The sequence below is a fragment of the Ochotona curzoniae genome, unplaced genomic scaffold, assembly GCF_017591425.1.
Source record: "Ochotona curzoniae isolate NIBS_2020 unplaced genomic scaffold, NIBS_Ocur_1.0 contig_1071, whole genome shotgun sequence".
In the NCBI taxonomy this organism is placed as follows: Eukaryota; Metazoa; Chordata; class Mammalia; order Lagomorpha; family Ochotonidae; genus Ochotona; species Ochotona curzoniae.
Genome location: NW_024464939.1, coordinates 2,769,038 through 2,793,673, shown reverse-complemented (window position 1 = coordinate 2,793,673; position 24,636 = coordinate 2,769,038). Strand labels below are relative to the sequence as shown.

General features: G+C 41.3%; 1 protein-coding gene across 3 annotated transcripts; it reads right to left on the bottom strand.

Annotated features, from left to right (window-relative positions):
- Positions 1-588: 588 nt before the first annotated feature.
- Positions 589-22,996, bottom strand: CIBAR1 (CBY1 interacting BAR domain containing 1). Of its 3 annotated transcripts, XM_040993331.1 has the most exons (9): positions 22,903-22,996; positions 22,211-22,445; positions 19,515-19,583; positions 18,787-18,888; positions 15,719-15,724; positions 13,530-13,634; positions 7,836-7,949; positions 3,100-3,219; positions 589-892 (listed from the first exon to the last, which is right to left on the bottom strand). In XM_040993331.1, exons 1-9 carry the CDS (start codon positions 22,926-22,928, stop codon positions 791-793), a joined length of 879 nt encoding a protein of 292 aa, XP_040849265.1. In that variant the 5' UTR covers positions 22,929-22,996; the 3' UTR covers positions 589-790. The 3 variants fall into 3 exon arrangements, with proteins under 3 accessions (XP_040849265.1, XP_040849273.1, XP_040849280.1); XM_040993339.1 differs by lacking the exon at positions 7,836-7,949; XM_040993346.1 differs by lacking the exon at positions 15,719-15,724 and having other exon boundaries at positions 18,793-18,888.
- Positions 22,997-24,636: the final 1,640 nt, after the last annotated feature.

The window sequence follows — 24,636 nt, the reverse complement described above, 5'->3', positions numbered from 1 at the left end:
AATTAAATTTCTTGAAAGTATTTTTCTACTATGAGTAATTGCTTTTTTCAATATCAAATCATTATTTTCTATTTTATGTATACGCGAGATCAGTAAGTAAAATTCCTCACCAGAAGAAAAAATAAATATCAGATACATCAAAAGGTTCAGATATATGTTTTTTGTAGGGTAAGTGGCTGTATACCTTTTTATTCATTAGGTGGTAGCTTGGTAAAGTTTTAAAGAAGTTTTAGTGGTTTCCCAAAAGCTAAGGTACCATGCTTAGTGCTTTAGCATAGCAGCTTTGCTTTAAAACCAGTCTGTTTGACTTTTTTATTAAAGGGAACATGTATTTGTAAAATCTGATATCTCAGTGTATTATAAAGTAAATTTGCATATCTAGTAATGACACTTAACATTTTAATTCTTCATGGAATAGATTTTGTGTCATCCTCTTCTGGTGATAGAAAGTATGAAGTCTTAACAATTTAAAGTGCTTTTTTAAAGTCATCTTGTTTCAGCTGCAACAGCTAAGGCAGTAATATATGCCTTGAAATAATCACCTTTTTTTAAAAAAAAGTTGAATACAAAAAGATCACACAGCACTAGGTAGTATGTGGAAATGGCTGGTGTGCACTATTTTTTAAAACCTTCAGTTTGGGCCAGCATAAATTCCCTTTATTTATTTTTCATTTTTGGTAGAATTTCATTTTGAGGTTTAATGTGTCAATAGAGTATAGAGTTTTACAACTTAGTAATCTTTGATTTCAAGTCACCTAAGATGAAAGTAGAAATATAAAATTAAGAAAAATTAATTTTCATCTTCTGTAACATCTAAATCTTCATCATCATCATCATCATCATCATCATCTTCTGTGTGGTGTTGGTCCTTTCTTAGTCGAGAGGTGGATACCTGTTAAAAGTGGTTACACAATTTAAAAAATAAAAATAGTAAAAGATATTTTTACATGCTTGGTATCTTCATGTGCCCTTCTAAGACATATTTAAGAAAAATGTCCATATGTCATTTTTTAAAGTTTTATTGAAAATGTAACAAGGCAGGATGGAAAATACCAAAAGAAATTCAATCTGGTTCATTTCCCGTAAGACTACAGAATGCTGAGATAAATCAGGTTGCATGCAGGCGTCAGGAATGCAGGTAGCAGGAACCCAGGTACTTGTGTTTGGGACATCATTTGTGGGTTTCCAGGGGCATTAGCAGGAAGCTAGAAAATGGGTTGCAGGTGGCAGTGGCAATATAAACCACAATGACTGAAGACTTGCCCAATTTTAGGAATGAGAGTTACCTATAAATTTGGTATAAGGCTGAAAAAGCTTACATTTTTGGTAGGAGTTTGAAATTTGGTTTCAGCTGACAGCTTCAATAACAAAATATTTATAAAGCATGGCTTCCAGTGTATTAAATATTCTTGAATCACTTAAATAGTATTTGAAAATTAACATATATGGCCAGAACATAGTTTTTAGTGAAGCAGTGTGATAGAAGCAGTAGTCTAGAGGTAGTGCTATTTAAACGTTGCATGAGACTGAGTTGATCAGCTCACAAGTCCTGTCTGTTGGATTTCGGGCATGTTACTTAAACCTCCTGGAGGGGAACATTAGGTATCTAGTTGCACAGATACCTAAATTTGGTTAAATTTGTAGGACACTTTAGAACACATTATCCCAGATAGAATTTTAAACATATGGTACTAAGTTTATGGAATTATGTGCAAAGCCTTTAATGCTGGAATAATAATAACAATTTGGTTAGGGGAAGAATTAATTAAATATAAAGACGAAATGAATGCTTATACAAGAACAAACTAATAATGAAAGCACCTGCGGCCCAGCACAACAGTCTAATGGCTAAAGTTCTCACCTTGCACGAGCCAGGATCCCATATGGATGCTGGCTCTAATCCCGGCGGCCCTGCTTCCCATCCAGCTTTCTGCTTGTGGCTTGGGAAAGCAGTGGAGGATGGTCCAAAGTGTTGGAATCCTGCACCTGCATGGGAGAGCCTGGAGTAGGCTCCAGGCTGCTGGCTTCGGATTGGCTAAGCTCCTGCTGTTGTCGCCACATCAGCGGATAGATCTATCTCTCTCTTTCTCTGTATGTCTGACTTTCCAGTAGAAATAAATCTTAAAAAATGAAAGCACTGAATCAAATTTATCTAAAAATTTTTATTTTGGAAGTGTTTTGTTTGCTTTTTTTACATAAAAAGCTCTGTAGATTGAGGTTTGGCGACTTACAGCTCAGATTGTCCTGTTTGTGTAAACAGTTGCATTAGGACACAGCCATAGTGATATGTGTATTATGTATAATTGCTGTTCATTAGGACTGAGACCACATGGCTCACAAAGCTTAAGCCTATCTTTGGTCCTTTAGAGAACAAGGTTGATTCTGCTCTGGACACAGGCTAACTCAAGTCTTGCTGGTAGAAGAAATGAGAAAATTGGCTCTTTCTCTAATGATATGTGCTGCTAGATCTGTGATAATGTTAAATGAAAGGTTCTGCTTCAGTATGATATTCAGATCCATTAAATCTGGATCATGGGGTTTGGCATGGTAATCCAGTTTTGCACACACTGCGATCCCATATGGGCACTGGTGCTAATCCCAGCAGCTCCACTTCCCATCCAGCTTTCTGCTTGTGGCTTGGGAAAGCAGTCGAGGACAGCCCAAAGCCTTGGGACCCTGCAGCCGCGTGGGAGACCTGGAGGAAGTTCCTGGCTCCTGGCTTTGGATTGGCTAAGGCTCCAGCCATTGCTGTCACTTGGGGAGTGAATCAGCTGACGGAGGATCTTTCCTCCCTGACTATCCTCCCCTCTGCATATCTGACTTTGCAATATAAATAAATAAATAAATAAATAAATAAATCCTTTAAAAAAATCTTGATGAGATGTAAACGTAAGCCATGTTACTTCAGAATTTTTCTTCATATTATACTAGATCATTCCTTTGTCTTTTATACTTTTGCTTCAGAGTTAAATGTAATTATAAAACATAGAAAATAACATTTTACAGATGAGAAAATAGATGCAGAAAGTTAGAAATGTGAAGACTGAAGGAAAACATCTTTAATACTTAAAGATTGCACTTTAATGATGTATAACTTACCTGTCCTGTTCCAGATACACATTTAGCTGACAATGATCTCTGAAGAGGCGACTTTGAATTTGCTCTTACAATGTCTAAGCGAGATGAATAATCTGATGGATACAGAGAATTTCGGAAAACCTATTGCAATGATAAAAACAACATTGTAAAATGCCCACTAAGTAAATAAGAGCTAGATAGTCAACTTCAGTACCTCCTTGTTAACCTCGAAGCAAGTTCTCCCCGAGATGGACAAAATGCCAATGGTACATTTAAAGGAAAACTAAATTTTAGACTTGAGCTAGAAAGAGGAAAGCTAAATTCAGCCTGAACATCTGAGACAATGAGGGATGGGAAACTGGTGCTGACCTCAGCATGCAGGCAAATTAGTGGTGAGGCTGCACACACAGCTTTGATTCCACCCTACCTGTTCTTCTATTTCACTGCCATAAAGCCTCAAAGAAGCAAACTGTTCCACAGATCCCTTTCTTTAGAGATTAAGTTTAAAATCAAATATGTTACTCCTTCTGAAGTATTTTACTTAATGATTTTTTTCAACTAAGTACAATTTGCACTTTCAGAAATCCTCCTCTAAAATTGCTATTAAGAAAATTCCCAAGCCATCTTTGACTTCATTATCCCTGACCTGCTCTGACTTTTCTCCTGTGCCCTCACTTAACTTTCATTGTGTCAGCTGGTCTGCTTCGTTATGTTTTTTCCCCACATCTCTTCCTCTACTGTTTACAAAACCATTTATAATTTAGTATTTTTAAAAGTTTTCACTTAGGCCACTTTTCTTGCACATTCCTCTGAAAGATCTTACAGCTTTCCACCAATCAGTCCTCCATATACTTCACTGCCCTGACACTATCTGTTCCAAGGTGCACTATCACTGTCCAGTAGAACTTTTTCAGATGATAGAAATGTTTGCTGTCAAAGTGGCAGCTACTAAGCAGATGAAATGTGACATGAAGATTGAAGATTCATTTATTTGAAAGGCAGAATTATAGAAGGAGAGACACAGAGATCTTCCATTTGCTGGTTCACTCCCCAAATGGTCAAAATGGCTGGAGCTTCTTTCAGGTCTCCTCTGTGTGGGTGTGAGGCCTGAGCCCTTGGAGCATACCAAGATGCTATCTCAGGCATGTTATCAGGGAGCTGGATCGGAACTGGAGTAACTGGGACCTGAGCTGGCAATCATGAGATGTTAGTGCTGCTGGCAGCTTTACCTACTGTGTTCCAGTGCTGGCTCTAATTTGTATTGTTTAATACCCACATGCTTTTAGCTACTTCATTGAATAGTGCAGTTCTAGACTCCTTTTGTAGTGAAGATACAAACTTGAGCATTCTTGTTAAGCTTCACTCTGAATTACTTCTGTTTTAGTTAACAGATTCCACACAGTTTTTTATTTAAAACTGCGTGTTGGGCCTGGCATGTTAGCCTAGTGGCTAAAATCCTCATCTTGCATGCACTAGGATCCCATATGGGCTCCGGTTCATATCCTGGCAGCCCTGCTTCCCATCTGGCTCCCTGCTTGTGGCTTGGGAAGGCAGTCAAGAACAGCCCAAAGCCTTGGGACCCTGCACCTGTGTGGAAGACTAGGAAGAGGCTCGTGGCTTTGGATCGGCGCTGCTCCGGCCATTGTGGCTGCTTGGGGAGTGAATCATTGGACGAAGATCTTCCTGTGTCTCTCCTCCTCTCTGACTTTCCAATATAAATAAATCTTAAAAAGCAAACAAAAAACACAGGGATAATTCTCAAAAAAAGAAAAAACAACCAAACAAAAACAGCATGTCTTCTAAAGACTGAAGTAGGATCTTTACTCAAAACTGTCTTGTGGACATGGCTGTTAAGTCCAACTGCTTTAGATGCTATCTAAGGATTAAGCTCACTCAAAACTGCACCACTCTTAGCCAACACACTGCTAGAAAACAGCTGCAATTCCAGCAAACTTACTCTACAGGAGTCAGATCGAATGTGTGTTCTTTAGTCACAAGTTCCAACTGTTTATATAACACCAGGTAAGCTTTTATCTACCTGTTCTGTAATTGATTCTATGTCTTTACAATGTGTCTTTTAAATTTCTGTAGCCCTGCAAGGAGTCTTTGTTTATCTCTGCATCTCTTCCTATCTAACAGCAATTTGGTATGTACTGTTAATTAAAATTAATTTATGCAATAAAAGATTTTAAACCACTGGTGATAAGCAGACGAGGAGATGTCTACTCATTGAACCCTTAGCAAACTGCAAGACACGAGTTGAGGGAAATAACTGTGGAGGGGAGATAGGTGTTTTGAGGCAATTCAGATATACTAGATAGCTTAACCGTCTATTGAGGACCAAATTGTATTTTGATGCTAATGATGGAACAGTGACATTGTAAAATGATGCAAAAACTAGATTCATCAAATGGTACTTGGAGATTTTTTTTTCATCAGAATATTTCTAAGAACAGGTGAGTGAAAATGAAAGACAAAAATATAGACCTTTGGTTTAAAAATTTGTACTAGGTTAAATATTTAACTACTATTGCAAAATACTAAACTAAATACTACAGGAAAACCTACCAGCAATAACACATTTTCCAATGTGCAAGATTTATTGTAGAAGTTAATCTCAAATCTGAATATATTCTGAAATGATTACATTGCGTTTTTGAAGGGGAAAGTGGGCCTCATATTATTTTTAGAAGAGCAAATGAAATAGAGTGTTAGACTATCAAACATTGGCTGCTTCTGAAATCTGAACAGTTACCATAAAGCATGGGCCACCTGGGAAAATAGCAAGTTACTTCTGTGAACTGTTTATTCTGCTGTTTGCAAATAACGTGTTTACAGGTTCCTTCCTCCACCGACTGCTCTCCTCTCCCCGGCTGCTGGGTTGCTGAAGTTCATGCCTATGTTTCACTGAACATGTCCTCTATTGTCCTATTTCAAATATACTGACTTTTGCAACAGTCCTAGCTCAGAACTTTTGAATACCCAACTCCTGTGTACTTCGGGTGGAAATATTTGCTAAATATCTTCCTATTTCTACTTCCCTCTCTACCTCAAACACACATACTTTTTTTTTCTTTAGAGAAGTGGACATATCCAACCACACAGGACTTTAAAAAATGTCGCCTCAGTGGTACATTCAATTTATACTTTGTCAGCTTGGCTCATTTTTAACAATACTAAGGTCCTCACTCAGCATTCAAACTGGGGTCTGGCATATAATAAGTGCTCAGTAAACAGACACACGTGGTAAGTACTGTAATCTTCATTTTTAGAGAAAGAATCTGAAATGTAGAGAAGCTCAGTATTTTTCCACTAGAAAGTGGAGAAGCTGATTTTGAAATCACATTTACCACATAGCCCTGAAATCTTTAGTTTTTCCTACATAGCCCAGAGATGACCTGGGCCGCAGATTCTTAAGTAGTGGTGTGATAAACAAAGGGATGCTACAAAGAGTGATAAAAAGGCTGTATAAATCATCTGGAATGAGAAATATTGGGGACCAAATGACTTGAACAAACTTTATTATCTACTAAGAAACTGCTTATTTAGAGAACAAAGAAAACCTGAGATGGGGCCCAGTGGTACAAGAAAAGTGGGAGTCACTTTTGAACCTGCCACAAAATATACTGTGGTTTCTTAAAGGAAATGGTTCATGTGACCCGTTAAGCCTGGCAAGCTCATGAAGTGAAACATGAATTACCCTGATTTGATGAGTATGAAATGTAAACATTTATTGAGAAATATCATACTGTACCCCAGTGCCAATCAAAGATTTTAAGAAATGTTTAAGGAAATGCTAACCTGATTGGATTTTCACACATAAAATAAAAAATATGATCTCCACAGGACCATATTCTGTGGCTCAGCTCTGTTATCACCAGCTATGGGACTGCTGAGACAGAAACATTAACCTCACTGTACATCAGTTTTCCCATTCATATGTATGAAGACAAAAAGTACTTAGTTTATTGCAGGTTAAAAAACAACTGAAGTAGCTGGCCCAAAGCAATAGTTACAAAAATATTTTGATACTGTTTTGCAAATGGCAACTTAACTCCTGATAATCTAGGTTTCAAAAGGAGGACATATAGAAAGGAATGAAAATTAAACCAGCTTTATTAATTTGGAAGGAAATGACACATTTCAAGTCCTGCTGAACAAGAGAAAATACAAAACTGTTTATCAAAGTTTGAACATGGAAACACAATGTATACATGAAAACATGTAGCTTAGTTTTAGCTGCATTCTGGTTTTATAATTAAGTTTCCTGGACCAATGAAATAATGGCATGAATAGGCACAGAGGATCTCATAATAGCCTGTTTCTATACATGTAAAATGAAACGTAGACTTCATTAGGTTAAGCATCCCTAAAGCAACAATTTGAAACCCAAAATGTTCTAAAACCTGAAATGAGGGTTTTGGCAGAATGTTTCAAGTTTTGGAGTATTTAAAATTTCACATTAGGGATGTGTAACCTGTAGAAGCATGGACCTACCTTTTAGGGTTGTGTGAAGAATTGAATGAGCAAAGACAAAGCTTGGGACACTGCATGACATCAACACTCAAATGTTGTTCCATTCAGGTACTAGTTAACTGTCATTTTAGTGGGGCTTACATAACCAGTCAATGCTACATTTTTTATAGACTTATTAGTCATATTATCTGTTGGAACTTATACTATGGCTTCTAAGATTCTTTCCCCCATGCAAACAAAACATCCCCCATATAAAGAGATGAGCTCAGATGCAGTCCTACCTCTAAATCTTCATCCTCGTCAATCTTTTGAATATTTTGATAGGCAGCAGTGTACACTTCTAAAGCTTTGCCATGAAATAACATTTCGATTGTGATAAATTCTGAAAATATATTCTAAAAAAAAAAAGATTCAATTTTAAGTATGAGTGAGTGTTATGAGTTTATTTCTCACTATATTACTGGCATTTTATTACATACAGAATAATACTTTTCTAGAGGGTAAATGAATAAAACCTAAAAACAACCAGAAAGACCTTTTTTAATAAAACCTTCAAATTACACACTATTTCCTATCGTCACTGTTTATTCTTAAACCAGGGGTAATGAGTGGTACAGCACACCGGGTTAAGCCACTGCCTGTGAATCCGGCATGCCGTGGGAGCACTGGTTTGAGTCTTGGCTGCTTCACTTTGGTCAGCTACTTGCTACTGTGCCTAGAGAGGCAGCAGAAGATGGCTGTATGTGTTAGTGCAGTTCTGAAGTTGGTAGTTCAGCCTCTGCAGCTGTTAAAGCAACAGTATTAAAGACTAGAATTAGGTTCTGGTTCTATGTTACTTTTATTCTCTAAACAAAGGAATTACTTGGTGGTAATGGTTATGACATTCCTACCACTGATTTTGGTACCATACATTTGCATCATTTGGCAGTTCACAAGTATGACTGCCCACATGGATGTGATTCTGTTGCAGAGTTGCCACTCTTGCCTAGTAAAAGCCATAGATTATAGCTTTTAGTGATGTGCTATTGTTGAAATCCATAATTTCCTACAAAAACTGAAGCAAGCTCTGTGACATTTTGAAAACTCAGCATTCTGAGCAGAGATTGAAGCAGGGGTGAGATGACTGCAATGTAGAAAACATAGAAAACAAGTTCTCAGTAAATATGCTCTTTTTTTGTTATATTGCCTCTTACAAAAATATTTAAACATGAATGTGGAATGAGATGAAATAAGAACTAGGTGGAAAATACCCAAGAATTGTTGTTAAAGGTATAAGACAGAAAGGATAGTATTAGACCGGAAGGCAACAAAAACACATTTCCCTCCAGATGCCTGCTCTTCTGAGGCACTCGCTGGGCAAGGAGTGGCTGTAAGCTTGAAAACATGGCCTTCTAGACATCCATTAATGTCCGGAGATTCTTTGCTTCATATATGTTATTTCCTAAAGGATTAAACAAATAACTTCAAGGTATATTAAGAGCCTTCTAGTTGCTATTCTCCAGTGAAAAGAAATCCATAATTGAAAATATGCTTAGTGTAAGATGACTGGTTCTGGGATAAGAGACTTATAACCGACATTTTAACAGTGAACATTGTGGGTCACTTTATGTAATGTCACAGCTCTGATATGCTGTACTGGCAGCTGATTCTTGCTAAGATAACAGTTGTGGAGCTGGGCATTTGGCATAATGTTTGAAGTGTGCAGTAGGCCTTCATCCACAGAGTGCCCAGGTCGCAATGCTGGCCTCTGTTCCCAGTTCCATGTTAATGCACACACTGTTGATGAGCTCATGTAGCTGAATCGCTGCCATACACGTGAACATCTGGATTGAGCTCCTGGCCTTTGCCTGGTCCAGCCTTGGGAAGGAAACACTGAATGGGAGGGTTCCCTTGTCTGTCTCTGCCTTTGTTTTTTTGCACTAAGAATTTCCAGATATTGGAAGTGGAGCAATTAATGGTGCAGGCTGGAAATTCTCTTAGCTGTCAGCCTAAGACAGAGGCTAACTGGAAAGATGTTGAGTGCTCCGCTACAAGTGTGTCAGTGCCTCTGTGAGAAATAGTAAGAAGACCGATGCTCCAGAGGTAACCCATATGGGATCCTGGTACGTTCAAGGCAAGGACTTTAGCCACCAGAGAGACTGTCACTGTAGTGCAGCAGGTTAAGGCATGACCAGAGTCCTGATCCAGGTACCTGCTAATGTGACTTGGAAAGCAGCAAAAGATAGCCTAAATTGCTTGGGGCCCTGCCTTGCATGTGGGCGAACTAGTTGAAATTTCAATTCCTAGCTGGCCCAGCCCCAGGTGTTCTGGTCATCTGGGGAGCGAGTCAGCAGACAGCCTGTTTCACCCTCTTCCTGTCACTCTGCCTTTTAAATCGGTGATTTTAAAAAGCCATACTAAAAGAAAATATAAGCAAATATAACATAATCTTAGCGATGGTAGTGGTTTCTAGGCTTGACACCAAGGCAGAAACCAAAAGAGGCAATGATCCAGCCAAACAAGCACTAAGTATCAAAATCACCATAAGCAGTAAGATAAGCAACTATATTTAATACAAAGGGCCTGGCGCAATGGCTCAGTAACTAAATCCTCACCTTGCATGGGCTGGGATTCCATATTGGTGACAGTTTCTGTCCCAGCTGCTCCATTTCCCATCTATCTCCCTGCTTATGGCCTATGAAAACAGTAGAGGATGGCCCAAAGCCCTGGGACCCTGCACCAACATGAGAGACTTGGAGGAGGCTCCTGCCTTCAGCTCAGCTAAGCTTCACAGCCACTTGGGGAGTGAACCAGTATATGCAAGGTCTTTCCCTCTGCCTCTCCTTCTCTTTGTAAATCTGCCTTTCCAGTAAATATATATAAAAATATATATATTTAAATAAAGGTTATTTAAATAAACACAATTTTTACAAATAAGCAGTATTGGCGCCAGTGCTGTGACTCAACAGATGAATCTTCCACCCTGTGGTGTCAGCATCCCATATGGATGCCAGTTCCTGTCCTGGCTGCTACACTTCACATCCAGCTCTCTGCTTACAGCCTGAGAAAGCAGCAGAGGATAGCCAACATCCTTGGTACCCTGCGCTCATGTGGGAGGCCCAGAAAAAGCTGCTGGATTCCAGCTTTGGATTAGCTTAGCTCTGGCCATTGTGACCATTTGGAGAGTGAACCAGCAGATAGAACTCTCTCAAAACTCTCCTCTCTCTGTAAAAGCTGCCTTTCGAATAAAAATAAAATCTTAGAAAGTGGCACTGTGACAACAAGCCAGGTGCAGACATTTGATCTTTAGCTAATGACCCACACAGAAACTCATGCAGCCCTCATGGTCAGTGGGGTAAGCTCCTGCCTACAATGCTGACACTTCATATGGGTCCCAGTTCAAGTGCAAACTGCTTGCTTTCCAATCTTGATCCTTACCAATGTGAATGGAAAAGCAGTGGAAGATGACCTAAGAACTTGGGCCCTTGCCACCCATGTAGGAGGCCTGGCTGAAACTCCTGGCTCTGGGTAGATAAATTGGTAGATAAAATGGTAGATAAATTGTACTGCATTAAAATTTAAAACTGCAGCACCACTGGAAACTATCAACTAAATGAAAACTCACAGAATGTAAGGGAAGAAACTACAAATTCTTTATCTGAAAAGTTACATATGCAGCATACACTAAAGACTTGCAACTCAGTAAGAAGTCAATTAAAATATGGACAGAAGACCTACTTAGTCTATCCTTTAAGGGGGATCACAAGCAAGTGGTGAATTAAGCATGAGCAAGGTATGCAAATCTAAAGTACAATGAGATACTATTTCTTACCCACTCTGCTGGCAGCAGTCAAGAGGTCTGAGGAAGAACAAGTCCTGAGCATGCAGAGACAATCCGAACCCTTGGAATGCTACTGTGAATCTACAGTGGTGCTGCCACCTTGGAAAACAGCTTGGCAATTCCCTCATTGACTAAGCATAGAATCAATATATTCAGAATTCCATACCTCAGTATATACTGAAGAAAACGGAAGTGTTGTGTCCACCCAAACATGTACCTGGGTGATTACATCAGCATTTTTCCGGAAAGCCAAAAAAAAAAAAAAAAAAAGGATCACAGGTGTCCGTGAACTGATGGACAAAAACTGTAGCAATACTCACACAACAGTATTTGGAGACAAAAAAGAATAAAGGAGCCAGGCCTTCACATTCCACACTGGGGGCCTGGGTTTGATTTCTGCCCGAGGCTTCTGTCTGTATAGAGCCCACAGGGCAACAGTAAGGGCTGTAGGGTTCCTGTCACCCTCTTAGGAGACTAATGGAAGGAATCTTGGCTTTTCAGTGTCAGCCCTGCCCACCTGTGACCATTGCAGGCATTGTGAGCCGGTCAGTAGCAGCTCTCTGCCTATTAAATAAAAATAAAAGAAAATGAAATAGTGGTTGTTTACTGCAACATAGATAGGCTTTGAAAGCATGCTAACAGAAGCGAGTCACAAAGACACACGTTCTATGACTCCATTTGTATGAAATACCCAGAATATCCACATGGATAGATGAAATTGGAAGTGGGTGCTTAGGTCTGAGAGAAGCAGGGGAGTAAGGACGGAAGTGTGCAAGGTAAAAGTGATGACAATGATATACCATGGCTGATGGCTGCTCAGACCTGTGAATACACTAAAACCACAAAGTTGTACACTTTGAATTAAAAATCAGTTTGTGGAAGTTCTTCTTCCCTTTTACCCCAAAAAGCCTCCTTTGCCTCAGGAAATACCAGGCAGCAGAAATTGTAGCTGGGACTCTGCACTCGTAATTCCATTCTAGTTTTGTATTTGATTATGTACAGGGAATTAAACACACGGGTAGAACTAGCAAGTAGGCAGGAGGAACACAGAAGGGAGTCCAAACGTCAAAATACAGAGGAATTTCCAGATACAAGAAAATGATGTAGGTGTAAGAGCACTGGCGGAATGAGCGGTATGGTTCCTGCTAGGAAAGCTTTTCGGTGGCAGCAGAATGAAGGCCTGCTTACAGGGTTCCAGGCACAATTTTCAGGTTAGAGCCAATCTTTTATGACAGAAGGCTGTCTTCTTTAGTCTTGAAATTTCAGCAACTGTAACGCTTTACCTGTTCTCCCAGCTTGGGGAAGGTTGTCTGTCTTACAAAGTCTCCTTGAAGAGTGGGACCTTAATTGAGAGGTTGAAGTTCTGAAACCCTTTGTAATGAAGATAAGAAATGGAAGAAAACAGGAACTGCATAGGAATGTTGTCATAAGGATTTTGGAAAGGCAGATAATACTCCACTGGTAAGGATATACGTTTGATAAGGATGCAAGTCATGAAACCAGAAAGGCTTCTTTGTCAGCAGTGACAAAACAGGAACAGTTATCATGGCTTGCTACAAGAAGTCTGTGCAGTGAGCCAAAAAGACATCTTCAAGTGAGTTTTAAAGTATCTAAGAACAACATATGCAATCCTTCACATCTTTCCAAAATGCCTACCATAAAGCCTTTGAAGAACTGAACTTCATGATCCCAAAGATCATTGGCTGCCATTACCCTGTTTATTTGATAGTATAAAACTTAGATACTTTTATGCAACAAGTTAATGACAATGAATTAAATAGAAGGCACACACTAAACAACTGGTTTATAGCTCATATTTCTTGTTATGCTTTTCAGTAAATTACTCTGAATCACTTCTGAATTTCTTAAAACCATTTCATTCTCACGGAGTTTCTATGAAGACTGAAAGATAATTTAAATTTGCATTTGGGACTAGCACCTGATACATAAAAGCATAATAATGATTAGACAATAATTATAATACTGTGCAAAATGCATATTTATTATTACTTGGAGTCTCATTTGGAATGTAGCCCCTACGTTTTGGTTTATAATATTTTTTATAAGAACTATTCATGAGTTAAAAGCATAATTTAAACTTTTCATAAGGTAGGATTAGAAAATATGTTTTGGATGTTAACAATTATTTTATTACCTTTATGTCCCTTATTTTCTGCTTCTCAAAGTTGTCAATGGTTTCCTCCAGATGACGAGTTGTTCGCGTAGCATCCATTGTCGCTCTCTGTAATTCGGTTTCTGCCTACAAAATTATTCCCCAACCAAAGGTATATACATATATAAGAAATCAAGTCAGAATCCAATTGAGTCTGCAACAGTAGTATTGGCTTTTGCCATAACACAGTGGAAGTTATCAAATAGTATATTTCACCACACATAATAAAGTAATCTACATACAAGGGCCCAGTGGCGTGGCCTAGCAGCTGAAGTCCTGGCCTTGAACATGCCAGGATCCCATATGGGCACCGGTTCTAATCCTGGCAGCCCCGCTTCCCATCCAACTCCCTGCTTGTGGCCTGGGAAAGCAGTGGAGGACAGCCCAGAGCCTTGGACCCTGCACCCGTTTGGGAGACCTGGAGGAGGTTCCTGGCTCCTGGCTTCAGATCGGCATAGCATGACCGTTGTGCTCACTTGGGGAGTGAATCAACTGACAGAAGATCTTCCTCTTCCTCTCTGTCTCTCCTCTCTGTATATCTGACTTTGTAATGAAAATAAATAAATCTTTAAAAAAAAAAGTAATCCATATACAAGAACATGCAGAATGAAGAACTTTAATAATCTGAAAGAACTTTCATAATCTTAAAATGCAATAAAGCAAAAATCCATCTTTTTTACAAAATTATTTTTCCTTATCCATGATCATTTAATGTAAAGCTGTTTTCCATACTTCCTGTTGTTTCCATTTCACCGCCCGTGTCATTATCATGTCTTTTTTCCCTTGTGTCTTTTCTCTTGGAGCCCTTCTCACGCCAAAAGAAAGAACTACGACAAGTATTTTCAATTCTCTCAAACCTTGTGTCTTAATCAGTAAAATAATGTATATCCCATCAGATTACTGGATGCAGGATTAAATGAAATAACCCTTGTAAGATACTAAAGAGAGTGATGGCACACAGCAGAAAGACAGAGCTGGGACAGATTCCCCATTCAGTACCTGATTCTTCTTTAACCGTTACAACAAGAAGGCATTTTGGGCTAGTAAATTTAACTCCATTCTCTTGTTACCTTCTTTATTTTTCCTAGGTTTCCAAATACATTAGGTGTTTCTAATATCTTACTAAAAAAAAAAAAGAGTAGAATATAAATGACAAATATTTAAGCATAGGATTTCTACTTGGAGATGCTTCTAAGCCAATACTATCTTATTTCTTTTTTTATGTATTTATTTTTTTTTACAAAGTCAGATATACAGAGAGGAGGAGAGACAGAGAGGAAGATCTTTTGTCCGATGATTCACTCCCCAAGTGAGCGCAACGGTCATGCTATGCCGATCTGAAGCCAGGAGCCAGGAACCTCCTCCAGGTCTCCCATACAGGTGCAGGGTCCAAGGCTTTGGGCCGTCCTCGACTGCTTTCCCAGGCCACAAGCAAGGAGCTGGATGGGAAGTAGAGCTGCCAGGATTAGAACCGGTGCCCATATGGGATCCTGGGGCGTGTTCAAGGCGAGGACTTCAGCTGCTAGGCCACCACGCCAGGCCCTTATTTCTTTTTTAAAATATCCATATCTAATGAGATAATGCAAGTGCTAGTAATCAACTAGATAGCAATCTAATGCTTGATTCATACACTCCCTCATGTACTCATACTATCTAAATCTTGCTCTGCAATCCAGTGTGTCAACCAGCCACATATAGCCATTTACATGTAAGCTACTTAAATAGAAAACTTAAAACTGTCACAAAATCCCACTAGTTGGCCTTCACAAGCACAGCAGTCACAGATAGCTGGTGGCAGCACCTTTGTTAAGTGCAGTGTATGTCCAAGCAAATCGTATTTAAAGCATCATCTCCTTTAAGGACAATAGTTGTTGCACAAGATCTATGCTGTCTTAAATCTGTAACACAGAAATTCTAAAATATACTGGCCAACTTTCTCAGCAGCTTCCTAATAGTTTTGTTTTCTAGACTATTGTTATATTTACTCAAAAGTCTCATTTATATAATCAAGGAAGCATTTCATAATCAAGGAAGGTACGTGCATTCAAAGTTCTGTGACATGGAACATTATGACATTTAGCCCTTACACTTTCTAGAAAATATATAAACCGCAACAAGCAAAAGGATTTGCTGAAAGGATCCAATTCTTGACACACCAGTTTTTTACCCACCTGTGACTGTGATTTTTCATAAAGGAAAAAGCACATTTCAAAGACAATATAACAATTTTTTGAATAAATTAAAATCATACTCTTAATAATATTATCTTCTTTTTATTTTAAAGATTTATTTTTATTATTTTTTTATTGGAAAGGCAGATATACAGAGAGGAGAGACAGAGAGGAAGATCTTCCATCCGATGATTCACTCCCCAAGTGAGGGCAACGGCCGATGCTATGCCGGTCTGAAGCCAGGAGCCTCTTCCGGGTCTCCCAAACGGGTGCAGGGTCCCAAAGCTTCGGGCCGTCCTCGACTGCTTTCCCAGGCCACAGGCAGGGAGCTGGAAGGGAAGCTGGGCCGCCGGGATAGAACCGGCGCCCATATGGGATCCTGGGCATGCAAGGCAAGGACCTTAACCACTGCGCCACCACGCCAGGCCCAATAATATTATCTTTTTGTAATTAGCTTCTATGTCAGTTATATTATGTCAGGTATATACTTGATTCATTCAACTATACAATTTCAAGGTGTTAAGCACTTAAAATACACATTTGTTTAGAATTCTGCATGTTTGTGTATTCATTTGGATGTAAAGATGTGTAAAGCTACAGAAACAAGTTAAAATTTTCCAGAAATGAAAAGTATTTTTCTATGCTGCCAGACTTGGGATTCTTTAAATTATAAGTTCTTAACAGAAAATTCAAGAATAAAATTAGAGTGTCTTTGAAGAGTTACCAGTATTTTTGTTTTGTTTTGTAGTTTTTCTTATATATATGTGTGTGTGTGTATATATATATATAATATATATGTAATATTTATTTATTTATTTATTTATTTAATTTATACAGAGAAGTGGAAAGACAGAGAGGAAGGTCTTCCCCAAGCGGCCACAACAGCTAGAGCTGCACCGATGCAAAGCCAGGAGCCAGGAGCCTCTTCCAGGTCTCCCACGTGGTCTCAGAGTCTCAAGGCTTTGAGCATTCTAGACTGCTTTCTCATGCCACAAGCAGGGCTGCCAGGCTTAGAATCAGCGCGTGCAAGGCGAGAACTTTAGCCGCTAGGCCTCCGTGCTGGGTCCGAGTTACCAGTGTTAAAATATGCCTAAGTTGTCTGCTGAATGGTAATCTTTTGCTAAGAACATTCAAGTAGGCTCTTTCCTAATACAGATTCTTACACATGACTGATGTCACTCTTGGGACCACTACTTTTTTTCCCCACTTATTGATATATTCGTTTAATACTTTTGGAGGGTAAGCAGAGTTGGCTAAACCAGGAAGGAGGAACCTCAAGCCTTCTATTCCCCTCCAACAACTACTATTTATTCAAATCTCAAGTTCTTTGGGTTGAACAGAGCAAAATCCAAAATCACAGTTTTCACAGAGAATATGAATTCCTAAAAATTCCAATTTCTTCCTTTTCCTGGAAGTTCTTCAAAATCCTATAATATGCCAATTTGAATAGGAATATCAATAAATTAAATGGAATTAATCAAGAGTTTGAAATGATTTATGCAGGCCTGTATTAATTATGACAGGCAACTTGTTCAGCAGCTATCCAGGGGGTCTGGTGTAGTGGGCTGGGGCACTCCTGGTTCACATTCCCAGTTGCCTCTCTTCAAACGGGGCTCCCTGTTAAGGTACCTGGAAAGCAGCGGAAAATGGCCTAAGTAGTTGGGGCCCTGCCATCCATGTGTGTGACCCAGATGGAGCTCCTGACTCCTGGTTTTGGTGCAGCCCATTTCTGGCCATTGTGGCCATTTGTGGAGTGACCCACTGGACGGAAGCTGTCTCTGTAACCCTGAACTTTAGATAAATCAATAAACATCAGAACAAACAAAATACAAGTTTCTTGGAGGTCTCCTAAGGCGCTGAGCAAGCAGAGCCCTGGGGACGTCTGTGTTCCACCTTCTTCTATCAAAGTGACCGCGTCTATTACATGTGGAGCATGAAAACACTTCTGAATAAAGAGGCAGATGGATCTTAAGGGTCCATCCTGGTAAACATTTTATGTTGCCACAAATGTCTACTTTTGTGTTTACTGTTATTTATTTTCCATGCAGGTTCTCAGGATGCAGAGCTGGGAATCCCACCGAAGCAGCACCTCAGTGCATCTGCAGCAGTCTCTCCTGTTGCTGCTAACATTTCGCCCTATGTGATTACACCGTAGCTCTGCTTCAGCTATGCTCTAGGCTGACTCCATCTACAGCACTTTTCACAGGTTTCACAGGTTTTTGGTTTTTTAGGGGAAAAATGGAGGGATTTAAATGTGAAATTTTCTTTCTCAAAAGTGGGGCAAGAAGACTACCAACAGTATATGCACTAACATTAATGATCCATGTCTAATGAGCAGTCCTCGCCATGTAAGACAAAAATATCTGCACTACTGAGTACAGTTTTTCTTTCCTTCTTTTTTGGAAAGTCCATCATGGGCAAACATATGAGTATAAGGGAACTGACATAGGTGGTTGCATCTCTTGAAAATTAACTGATTTTTGAGGACGGTCCAATGTTTTCGGACCCTGCACCCATGTGGGAGACCTGGAGGAAATTCCTGGCTCCGGATCGGCACAGTACCGGCCATTGTGCTCATTTGTGGAGTGAATCATTGGACGAAGACCTTCCTCTCTATATCTCTTCCTCTCTGTATATCTGTCTTTCCAATAAAAATAAATAAAAAAGAAAATTAACTGACTTTTATAGTAATAATTGCTAAACATAAGTGTTTCTTTTCAACATTTTGAAAACGATCTTCTCTTCAGTTTTATTTAAAAGGAAGAGAGTCAGAGATAGAAACTCACACTTCACTTTCCAAAAGCCTGCGACAGCCAGGACTAGGCAAAGCTGAATCCAGGATGCTAGAACTTAGCCCTCTCCCAGAGACAGCAGGCATCCAGCCAGCTGAGCCACCACCTGCTGCTTCCTAGATGTACAGTAATAGGAAGCTGGAATGGGAAGAGTCCAGGTACCCGGATACGGCACGTGCTCGTGTGCTAAACCTCTGTATTCACATCTCCATACACATTGAGTCTGTACCACATACCTTACAAACATTTTCTAAAAGACCAACTTTCAAAGGATACAATGACGTGTCGATCAGATGGGTTTCGCTGACGTGTTCTTTCTAACTGAGTCAACTGCTTAGCTTCTCGATTCCTTGCTGTTAATGTTGCCTTGAGATCATCCTGCAAATTGGTTAGTTTGTTGTTACCAAAAGCTTCTGATTTAACATAAATGACACACAAGCTGCGTTTTAAGAATGGAAGAACAAATGTCTGACATGGGTCCCATTACCCCAGGGATTAGGAGTACTAAATAATTAGTGTGTACCTATATGAGTATGTGAGAAAGCTTGTCCATCAGTACCATCTAAAAACAGCAATAACACTGCAATGCAAAACTATATACAAATATATAATTTTTATTATGCTGGCAATTACATGACATTCATTAGATTTTTTTAAAATGTAAATTATCCCTCTATAAAATTGATTTAAAAGAGAACTTTGTCACCTTCATTTAAAAGATATAAATGTCAACACCTGCTTTATGTATAGATATATTCATTTAGTAAAATAATCTGTCCATATATTCATGACTACACATATTAAAGATTTAAGTATTTCTATAATAATTAGTAAATTTAGTATAAAATATTTCATGACTCTCAGAGATCTCAGAAACAATCTTTCAAAGCATATCAAAAGAATGACTACATAGTAGTTTGTACTTTGTATTAAATGGACAATAGGAAATATGAAACCCTTTGCCAGAACACCTAACAAAAGGAGAAAAACGCAGATTTACTTACCCGTTTCATTTTTACAATTGTGCCATAAGCTTTCAAAGGTTCAACTACTTTGGCTTCAAGTCTTTCAACCTATTGAAAATTATCATAAAACATAACTGAAAAGAAACATAGACAAATCAAAATTTAAATTCTGAAACAAAAACTATGTTGTTTTACCTGAATATAATCATTCGGTAAACTATATAAAAAATTTTAAGTTAAAATGTCACTTTGCCTTATCTTTATAAATAAAAAGCTTATCACCAGAAACTAATAAGACTCAGAATCTAAACTCAAACATATCAGGAACTGTTAAACTGCTGAATTATAATAAAAGCACTTGTTCAGAATGAAGTATGGCAAGAAAATATCTTTCTACACAATCACCCTAATATTATTTATTTGCTTTTAACGCTTTATTTATTTATTTGAAAGGCAGATTTACGGTGGGGGGTGGGTAGAAAGAGGGAGGGAGAGAGAAAGAAAGGAAAGGAAGGGGGATGGAGATTCTTCCATCCACTGCTTCATTCCACACATGCTCACAGCAGCTGCAGCTGGGCCAGTCCAGAGCCGGGAGCCAGGGGCACTGGGCCTCCATGTGGGTGCACAGGCCCAAAGACTGGTGCCATCCCCTACTGCCTTCACAGGCACATCCGCTGGGAGCTGGGGCAGAAACGGAGCAGCAGGCATGCGAGTCTCACTGTCCGCCATGGCTTACCCCACTCCACCACAGCGCTGCCTCCTAGTGCACTTCTTCAGCTCAGTAGTTTTTGGGTAAACCTTAAAACATCTCAAATGCAAACACAGCTGCTGTTTCCAGTTTATCACAGTGTGATATTCTTGAAAGACAGGGCATACTGGAAATATTTAAAGAAAAGAGGCTTAAGAATCATTGTATTAGTGGCCTTTTATTTTTCCTGGGGGGCTATCTAAATTCTCACAAATGGAGAAGCAGACAAATGATTGCAGTGTGGTTGAGCTCTCAACTACATGACTGATCCCTGCATTTTAGTTAAATCACAAGAAAGAACTTGAGCAATTACTACTTGTCTTGATAACACCCCTGGAAGGCACTGAAAAAACCCGTATATTTAAAATGGCAGGTACATGTGGTAAGCACAAGAAAAATAAGCCCTAGACACTAAAAACTTTTCTCTGGGGCCAGGATTGTGGCTCAGCAAGTTAAGCACCCAGTTATGCCAGCATCTAATATGGGCACTGGTTCTAGTCTTGGCTCTGCCACTTTCAATGTAGCTCCCTGCTCATGTGCCTGGGAAAGCAGCAGCAAGCTCATCTGGCCCCCTGAACTCAGGTGGGAGACCCAGATGCAATTCTAACTCTGGGTTTGCTGTCCTGGCATTGCAGTCACGTGGGAGAATCAACCAGTTGATGGGACATCTCTCTGTCCCTTCCTCTCTCTGTAACTGTCAATTCAATACACAGATTTCAAAAAAGTTTTTTCCTCAGAACTGGCAAAGTAAGTATGTAATTGCTTAAAGTAATATCTGTAACTTTTACAGCAGGAAAAGGGTTTTTTTATGACACATATTTGAGTAACCATTAATGTAGTTCATTTCTTACACATTTAGTTTCTGTAAGCAAAACGTTTATGCTTTATGTGAAAGAAAAAAACAACGTTCCATAAAGCATGTAAGCATTAGAAATCCTAAAATAAAAGCATGACCATTTGAAATGGCAGAGGCTGCGCCACCTCCCTGCTTATTCAGCGTAAGGACTCTCCCAGTCTTGCTTCCCCTCTCCTCTAGCTGCCTACCTTGTGCCACTGTTCAATACCACCTCCACCATTTGGTAAGCAAGGAAAACAAAGGCAAACACATGTAGATCAATTCACTTCGCTACTGGATAAACAGCATAAAGATTTTTCAAGAAAGGGACACAGAAATTATTGACCTCAGATTATTCTCTAAATACTAAATTCCTGTTTATCATGTATAACCAAGTTGTTATATACCCAGAGCGACATTTTTATAAAAAGTATCGTTAAACATACTACCACTCCAGTGTACATGTGACTAGCAATGAGAGGCTTAGACTGTATCATTCTCATTTTCTAATCATTAAGATTTGTTTTAGGCTTTTAGAAAGCCAAAGGTACTAATGAAAGAACTCCATAAAAGAAATGCAGTGCTTCCTGGGCAACTTCTGACAAGCTAATCTGTTTCAAAACATGCAAAATTATTATAAGCAGAAATGCCAAGTTCTAGTAAAAGCATGAGAAAAAAATGCATTTTTAAGAAGAATCGCAAGAACATTCCGTTTGCCAACTACGGCAACAAAACAAGATAAAGAAAAACCCAAAAGGGTCCCGTTGTCCCCCTAGCCCTCCCAATACCAGTTTGCTTCCATGATGTAAATTGCAAGGCGGGGTGGGGAAGGGGTCAGTGAGCCATTGGCTCACTCTGCAAGAAGCGGACACATTGAGATGGCCATTCCCAACATCTCCATCTTCCCCATGGTTACTATGTTGCCACCCTCTGCTCTCTGCCACCCAGGGGCCACAGTTGGCAATTCAAGCGGGCTGAGGTGGGGTGGGATTCAGGACTTGCAGCCACACTCCAGCTTCCCTTGCACAGCCTCACACAGCCAGGCACAGGCCGGCACGTCCACCATCCAGCGCGTGTTGGCCACGACAGACAACAGAAAACCTCCATGGGTGATTCGTCAGGGCCCAAGGACGCCGTGACCTCACTCCGTACCTCTGCTTGTCGATAATCCTGAAGTTTGGCAAACTCATCAGCAAAATTCTTCAGGCCTTGCTTTAAATGCGGGGTCTCTGTGGAGGCGTAGATGTTGATCTCGTTCACAAGCAGGTCCGCCTTGTCTCGCAATCGGGCAGTCTTCCGCACATAAGCAGCAAAGATTTGGCACAGCTCTCCAAAATGCTTCTCCACATTTGTCACAGCATCCTGCAGCTGTCTGGTTTGAGCGTCCCTAGAGGAAAAGGTGACATTAAAAAAAAAAAGATTCTCGTTAAGCGATGAGACAACTTCCATGATAACTGGCTAAGCATTCCTACCTTCCCGGGGCATTGTGCAGCGGGAGGCGCACAGGCACGGCCGGGGCTCCCGTCCGGACAGCGTGGCGCGGGCACACAGCGGCCCAGGGCCTCCAGGCCTCGCTGCTCGGCGGCTGTGCCTGTGCTCCGCGCTGCGCGGCTCGGGCGCCAGGCTGCCCCAGGCTTCCGCGGCTGTGCGGGAAGCAGAACGGCCGGCGGGCCCAGGCTCCTTTCCGCCGCCGGGAGCTCGGCGCAGCCCAGGGAGTTAGGCCTCCTGCGCACGGGGACCGCGCGGTGTGCGGCCCTGGGTCGGAATTCTGTGCGGAAGCGCCACGGAGAGCACCCCAGCCCCCGCATGTGGACGGCGTGGGCAGCCAAGCCCCGGGCTGTTACCGGTTGTCCAGGCTGCGCCTCAGCATCTTGCCTCGCGCACCAGCTGGGGAACCCTGGCTTAGGGTCCAACGACGGGGTCCGGGAGGCGCCGGGGCGCGCGCTAGGGCGCGAGCCGCCACCGGGAGCCGAGAGCCCGCCCCGCGCGCGCCGCCGCCTCCACGCCGGACCGGGCGTTGCCGTGGAAACGCGGCGCGCGGCCCCGGGCGCGCGGGAAGGACCAAGTGGCCCGGGACAGCGCGGGAGCGCGCGGCCAGCTGCCCGGCCGTCTCCCAGCGTGAGAGCCGCACTTTACCCAGCGCTCAGTCCGGGAAGGCCATCCGCCTGCAAGCTGCCAGGGAGGAGACGGAAAATCCAAGGTCGGCAGGGTTAAGTGTGTCCGCCTGGGTCACAGGGAGCTTTACAATTACTTCTCTGGTTGCAGCCCCACACCGTGGGCCTTCAGAAGGGAAGTGCTTGCCGCCTCTTCCTTGATTTTTATGTTTTTAAATATTCAGCAAATATGCATTCCGTTCGTCCGTGTGTGGAAGTGATTTACTTGTCATTAAAGAGAATACAGGGATTCGAGGCTGGGGTCCCCGGTTTGAAGGACCCAAGTTGAGTTTAGCCTGAACAGCCCACTGAGCGAATCAGCCATCTTTGCGGGCCTCAGGTGAACTCTGGCTGAGCTGGGACCCAAATCCTGTGGTACTGGGTCCTCAGTGCCTCTGATAGCTGGCTTTGAGCAGTTCGTTCTTTCTTCCCTCCTCTCCCATTTTCCGTGATGACACCGGTCTGCGCTGTTCTTGTGTTCCTTCAGCAAGGCATCCGGTGAAGGCCTGGTGTGTGCCGGTGTTGGGTTGTCAGCCCGGAGCGGGAACCTGAAGTTCTCAAAGTGTTTTCTCCAGGCTCCTGGAGAGCCCCCCCCCTCCACAGTTTTGGGGGGAGGAATAGATCTGGATAATAATAACAATTGTTTAAAAAGGAGTGAAAATGGCAACTGTAGCAGCTTCTGCTGTGTAACAAGTAACTGGGGATCCCAGCAGCTTGCAGCTACCGTTCAGCTAGCTCAGGATTCTGAAGGACTGCCTGGGTTCTTTGAGTTCATTGTACTCAGCGCGGCTGTCTCCTGCCTCTCTGGGTCGCTGGTGGCTGGAGGAGCCAGCCTGGCCTCTCCCTCAGGGCTGCAGTTGGCCCGGGCTCCTGCAGGTCCGGCCAGACGTTTCCCACAGTGAAACAGGCCGGAGCCCAGCATCTATGTGCCTGGGTTTGTTTGCTGGTTCGGTCAGTGTTCGTCTCCTGGTCTTGCCCAGAGTCTGAGTGGCTGGCTGCTGGGCTTGTTCTGGCTAGGTATGGTTGGTAGTAGAAGGAAGGGAAGATTTCTGGCTATTTTTGGAACCTAAAGGGAAACCACATGGCTGTGAGAGATCATATACATAATATAGAGCTTGGGTTTGAACTAGTTGGGGAAGGGCTTCATTGAGAAAGTGGTATTTGAGCTGAGATCTGAAGAATAGTGAAGGATTAACTTGATGAAGACATAATGAGAAACAGTCTAGAAAGGAGAGTGCAGGCAAACGGCCTCGTTCCCCATCCACCCCCTTCCCATATCTACCCAGAATTCTGTAGAATAAAGTCCAGGACTCTGGACGAAATCTTTCCCCCTTATAGCGATACCCATCTCTTCCACCTTTGGAGTATCTCTGGAATCACTCCCTTCTTCACTTCTACAAACCCATCATCCAGTTTATGCCTGTC